Source organism: Xyrauchen texanus, chromosome 15 (genome assembly GCF_025860055.1).
Source record: "Xyrauchen texanus isolate HMW12.3.18 chromosome 15, RBS_HiC_50CHRs, whole genome shotgun sequence".
Lineage (NCBI taxonomy): Eukaryota > Metazoa > Chordata > Actinopteri > Cypriniformes > Catostomidae > Xyrauchen > Xyrauchen texanus.
The window spans coordinates 38,214,850-38,220,849 of record NC_068290.1 but is presented as its reverse complement, the minus strand read 5'-3'; the positions used below and the strand labels follow the sequence as shown (position 1 = coordinate 38,220,849).

The 6,000-nt window shown below is 47.6% G+C and overlaps 1 protein-coding gene across 1 annotated transcript in view; it reads left to right on the top strand.

Moving 5' to 3' along the window:
* LOC127656384 (protein SOGA3-like) overlaps positions 1-6,000 on the top strand; it is a 14,640-nt gene that overhangs the window by 1,779 nt on the left and 6,861 nt on the right. Inside the window, exons 2-3 of the mRNA XM_052144699.1 lie at positions 74-744; positions 2,339-2,563. Of these exons, the coding sequence (XP_052000659.1) occupies positions 74-744; positions 2,339-2,563 (896 nt within the window). The remainder of the gene's footprint in view (positions 1-73; positions 745-2,338; positions 2,564-6,000) is intronic.

The window sequence follows — 6,000 nt, the reverse complement described above, 5'->3', positions numbered from 1 at the left end:
GTGACCAAATTAGTTGGTTTTCCCCTCTAATCGGCGAGATGAATATGGATTATGTGCATTTGAACTCATACAGATGACAAAATGAACTCTTTGGATAACAGCAACGTAAAGCAGCAGCAGCGAGCATCATCGCCAGCGAGATTCAAAGACTCGCCATCAAAAGTGCCGCCCAAAAGCACGACTGCCAAAGGCGCCTCTTCCAAGGCAGGTGGTAAAGGCAGTCGCAGTAATTCTCCAGTCACTGTGAAAGACCGTCAGGCCAAAGGCGCGGCAGCTGTCCACACCAGTGGTGCTGAAAGTCCAACTCTGAAAAGGGCGGAGAAAAGCAAGAAAATTGAGGAGCGCAGCAGCTCTTCTGAAGAACAGTACGGTGCCGATGAGTCTTGTTTAGCGGGGGATGCTTCTCGCGTGGTCTCTGATCAGCCGAGCTCTACGAAATCCTCTCAAGGTAATAAAAGAGAGAGTGCGAGAGCTGATGGAGGTAAGCAATCTGCTAAGAGTGCTGTAGGATGTGGCCCAGGTTTCTGGAGAGAGGGATGCTTGCAGTCTGAACTCATACAGTTTCACATGAACAAAAGCTTGAAGAAAGAAAGCAACATGCAACCAAAGACGTCAAGCTCGCCAGTGATGGAGCTGCAACTGCCGCCCAAAGACACGAACCGCCACACTGAGGCTGTTGCGCAGGAAAACCAGGAACTGCTAGAGGAAATTGAGCGATTGGAGGAAGAGAACGATTACCTAAAGGTGGGTTCCGATAAATATGACGAAAGTAACATGATAGTGCTTGTCTTTTTTGTGTCTGGATCTATTGCTTAAGAAAACCCCCCGAAAAATTGTATTCTGCTTGGAAAGGAAGCTGATTGGCTAGTTTTATCTGGTCGTCCAGCCTGGTCATAGCTGGTCTGTTGGTTTTAAGGGGGTTTCTTAACACTTTATTTAGCTGGTCAGGCTAGTCTGGAAGCTGGTCTTCCAGTATGTCCAAGTTTGCTCAGCTGGATTATCTTGGAGGCTAGATGGTCTCTCAGGCTGACCAGCTTAAAAGTGTTCAAAACCCCGCTAAGACCAGCCAACCTGGTTAGGTTGTCATTGTCGCAAACCATCCAGCTGTCAAGAAATGCAAATAATACATATGCACATTTTAATTCAGATTTTAAATGTATTATAGAAATAAAAATATTTTAGAAGCACATTTATCCCAAGTAATGTGCTTAAAATTAATTACCTTAATAGAAATTCAGTAACTGTAACCTGGTTACAATCATTTAAAATGTAATGCTTTATAGTACTTTTGACTTGAAAACTATTTTGTAATCAGATTACACCCAACACTGTTTGTGATTGACCCATATAAAGGTTATATTTTTGTTGTTGGCAAGCATGACAAGTACACTTGAAATCTACTTAATACATTTATGTTTGAAATGTGAACATAAATATATTACTTATATTCCAAGTGATATTCAACACAGTCATCAAAAAGTGAAATGGTCACATTGCTGTCAAATGTTTAAATAGATTCAGACTTCTAACGGATGATGTTTATTCAAAATGATTTTTACTGCTTGCTCAATGAACTTATTTCAAATGAGCTAAAATATTTTTTATTAGCATTTGGTCGATTTTCACTTCATCCAGTTGTGTTGGGACCATGTGAATAATATTTGTTGCATCAATGTATTTCTGAAGCTGGGCAGGGGATTTCAATTTGCCTGCATGCTTTGCTTGGGAATGGACTGGGAGAGTGACATTTAAAATTGAGTGTTATTTAATGTATATCTACACGAAATTAAACAAGTAGGAGACTTGTTAGTGTTTAATGTTCTGTAATGTTGGGATTTAGAGGAATTTTTGTAATATTAAAGTTTTTTGGAGGTTACCGTTGTGGAGATGTGTGGCGCTAATGGTTTGGTCAAGGTTGAGTTCATTTGTATTGATAAAGCAGAGTGTATTGTTATTTTCATGAAGCAAACACTGAGAAATCATCAGTATAATGATTAATTGGGGATTTGTAAACTCTCAGCAGACCATACTTGTTACACATTTCAAAAATATATGTATAATATGTTAATGTGTATGTTGATAGCTAGCTACAACGTTCAACAGATTAATTTGAACAGATCAAAGATAAGTAAGTTTAACTTAATTAATTTAGGTTTTCACTATACAAAGTATTTGAGTAGAGCCTACATTTTAATTTAATATAAAATAAACAAATTTTCATTGTGTAAAACCAATGCCCACAAATGAATCAAGTTAAATAAAGTTTTTTTTTTCAGTACATGTAAGCTTGTAATTTTTAGCTGTTAACTGTGAGTGTAAAATGTTGGTAATTTGTCAGCATGAAGTCGATGAAATGCGAGCTGAGATGGATGAAATGAGGGACACGTTCTACGAGGAAGACACTTGTCAGCTGCAGGATATGCGACGTGATCTTGAGAGAGCCCATAAGAACTGCCGAATCCTACAATATCGTCTGCGCAAGGCAGAGAGGAAGCGACTGCGATATGCAGAAACAGGTGAAATCGATGGGGACATGCTGAGGAGCCTGGAACAAGACTTAAAGGTAGAGTGAAATCATCAAAGCAAACTCTGATGTCTTTAAAAAATGCACAGGTCATGTATGTTACTTTACATTTCGCTGCCTGTATCTGTTTTACTGTAAGAATTGATGTTAAGATTTACAATCGTCATATTTTATGTTCCCCTTCTGTCACTCACTCGACGTTGTGTCGAATGGTGTGACACAAGGGGTCTTTCTTGAGAGCCTTGTGTACCTCTGAACTTGAGAAAAGGCCAATGAGAAATTAGCAGACAGAATTTGCATGTCCCGCCCCCGGACATACGGGTGTAAAGGGAAGCAGGCGTGCGTCTGTCAGTCAGATTTTTTATTCGGAGCCGAGCAGTTGTGCAGCAGCAAGCTGAATCTCACTATTGTTCCACTTACCTCTGTAAGCAGAGCATTGCTGTTGGATCTACGGTGCGTTACCAGCGGCTTTCTCTTCTCTGCACACTGTGCAGTCCACGCCCCTGGGCGCTTCGACAGCGCTTCTGTTTGAAAAAGTGCATACTTGTAAAAGAGAGTATTTTCCCTCTAAAATGGTTTATTTTCACTCACAAAAGAGCAATACACAGCAAGCATTGAATGTCCTTTTCAAGACGCATCTTTTTAAAGATGCCCTTCCGCCTCTGTGTAGTTCCTGGATGCGGTCGATATCTCTCCAAAACTGTCTGTCATATACGCTGCCTCGTGTGCCTGGGTAGCAATCACACTGAGGCAGCGTTTGTGGATGGTTCATGTACTCACTGCGAGAATATGACTATGGCAGCGTTGCGGTCGCGGCTTTCATTTCTCAAAGTGAATGTCACTTTATTCCACGAAGTGACGAGCTGACGAGGTCGTGGAGGGCACCTTTCACTGCCCGGAACCATCCTCCTCACTCGTCCGCTCTCATTACCCTTGATGTTGGGGCAACCCACGGGTACACGGAGGTCCCCCAGGTAGACAGAGCGATTGCGATCCACCTGTGCCCCGAGAACACCACCACCTGTACTCCCCTACAAGGCCTGTAGGATGACGTTGTCACTGACCTTGAATGCCTACAGCGCCACTGGTCTGCCCGCCGGGGGCGTCCCCCTGCGTCCAAGCAACAGGCTGCACCGCCTCAACCCGGGCCCAGCTCTCAGCCCCAGCGTCGAGCGTACGCCCCCCCCGTCTCCAGGACGGAAGACCCAGGCAGTCAGATGTTTGCTCCGGAGCTGGTATCAGGACCACTCCGTCCCCCGGTGGAGGGCTGGGAAGAAAATCTTTCTTATCTTTCTTCATCTTCCTTATTTTCTTTTGTCGCACACCCTTCGGGCTGCAGTACCCACACTGTCAAAAAAAGAACGATTTCCTCACTCCCTGGGTCATCTAGCGTGCCGTTCTCATGGTGCCCCGGCACTAAAATCCTACAGTCCCGGTTTCCCGGATGCAGTTACCTCGGCTCCAGACCCGCGACTGCCCATCCCCTCTTTGAGTCTTTTCTCAGCACCCAAGCCTCAGGACGTGCTTTTGCCTCCCGACACGTTATTACCTGCCCCCCCCTACTGCAAAGCCCCACCCAGTATGTAAAAAATTATCATCCCTCTAGTGCCCCTCGCACAGAGCTTGGATGCAAGGCTTTCGCTATACAACCCCGGCTGGCCAGGACCATCCGACTCGGCTACGCAATTCAATTCGCCAGGCTCCTGCCTCGTTTCAGTGGTATTCGCTCCACTTCGATGCACGGTGAAATTACCAGCACCTTACGGGCAGAGATTACAATTCCAGCCGAAATGAAGAAGGGTTTCTACAGCCCTTACTTCATCGTACCCAATCTTGGACTTGCGCGTTCTCAACCAGGCTTTACACAAACTCCCGTTCAAAATGCTCACTCAGGGTGCTCTCAGACCTGAAGGACGTGTACTTCCACATCTCCATTTTGCCTTGACACCGTCCCTTCCTATGGTTTGCATTCGACAGCCAGGTGTATCAGTACTAGGTCCTCCCCTTTGGCCTGTCGCTGTCCCCTCGCGTTTTCATGAAGGTGGTTGAGGCAGGCCTTGCCCCGCTACGGGAAGTGGGCATCCGCATACTCAACAACCTCGATGACTGGCTCATTCTAGCTCACTTTTGAGAGTCACTATGTGCCCACAGGGACGAGGTGCTCAGGCACCTCAGCCGACTAGGGCTTCAGGTCAAGATTAGGGCTTCAGGTCAACTGGGAAAAGAGCAAGCTCGCCCCGGTTCAGAGCATCTCTTTTCTCGGCATGGAGTTAGACTCAGTCTCAAGGACAACACGCCTCACGAACGAGCCCGCACAGTCAGTGCTCAGGTCCCTTGCTCTCTTGTTAATCACCCCTTCCTGCCATCAGACTTTCAACCCTTGGACAGACCTCTGTTTTCTGCGGAGTCCCCCTACAGCAGGTGTCCAGACGTGTCTTGGTTACCACAGATGCCTCTCAACTGGGTTGGGGCACTGTAGGAAACGGGCACCCCTGCCCTGCGGAGGTTTTTCCCGCTGATCCGTGACAAGCACGTCTTAATCTGTTCAGACAGCACCACGACAGTAGCGTACATAAATCGCCAAGGCAGCGTGTGCTCTCGTCATATGTCACAACTCACCCGCCATCTCCTCCTTTGGAGTCAGCAGCGACGCACGCCACTCATATCCCAGGCAACCTCAACACGACAGCGGACGCGCTGTTGCGTCAGGTCTCGCTCAGCGGAGAGTGGAGGCTCCACCCCCAGGTGGTCCAGCTGATTTGGGGCCGTTTCAGCATGGCAAAGGTAGATCTCTTTGCCTCCCATGACAATTCCCACTGCCCGCTCTGGTACTCCCTAACAGAGGCCTCTCTTGGGACAGACGCACTGGCACACAGCTGGCCCCGGGGGCTGCGCAAGTACGCATTTCCCCCAGTGAGCCTTCTTGCACTGGTGCTGTGCAAGCTCAGGGAGGATGAGGAACAAGTCACCTTAGTGGCTCCTTACTGGCCTACTCTGATTTGGTTCCCGGATCTTACGCTCCTCGCAACAGCACCTCCCTGGCAAATTCCCCTGAGGGAGGACCTTCTTTCCCAGGGACGGGGCACCCTCTGGCATCCGTGCCCAGACCTCTGGAACCTCCACGTCTGGCCACTGGATGGGATGTGGAAGATCTGAGTGACCTACCACCTGCGGTCGTAGACACGATCAACCAAGCCAGAGCTCCCTCTACCAGGCAGCTTTACACCCTAAAGATGTGCTTGTCCGCAAATTGGTGTTCTTCCCGGTCTGAAGACCCGCAGAGATGCGCAGTTCGGTCAGTGCTTTCATTTCTGCAAGAGAGGTTAGAGGGGATGCTGTCCCCCTCTACCTTGAAAGTGTATGTAGCCGCTATCGCAGCCCACCACGACGCAGTAGATGGCAAGTCCTTGGGTAAGCAGGACTTGATTATCAGGTTCCTTAGAGGCGCCCGGAGGCTGAATCATCCTCGGCCAAGC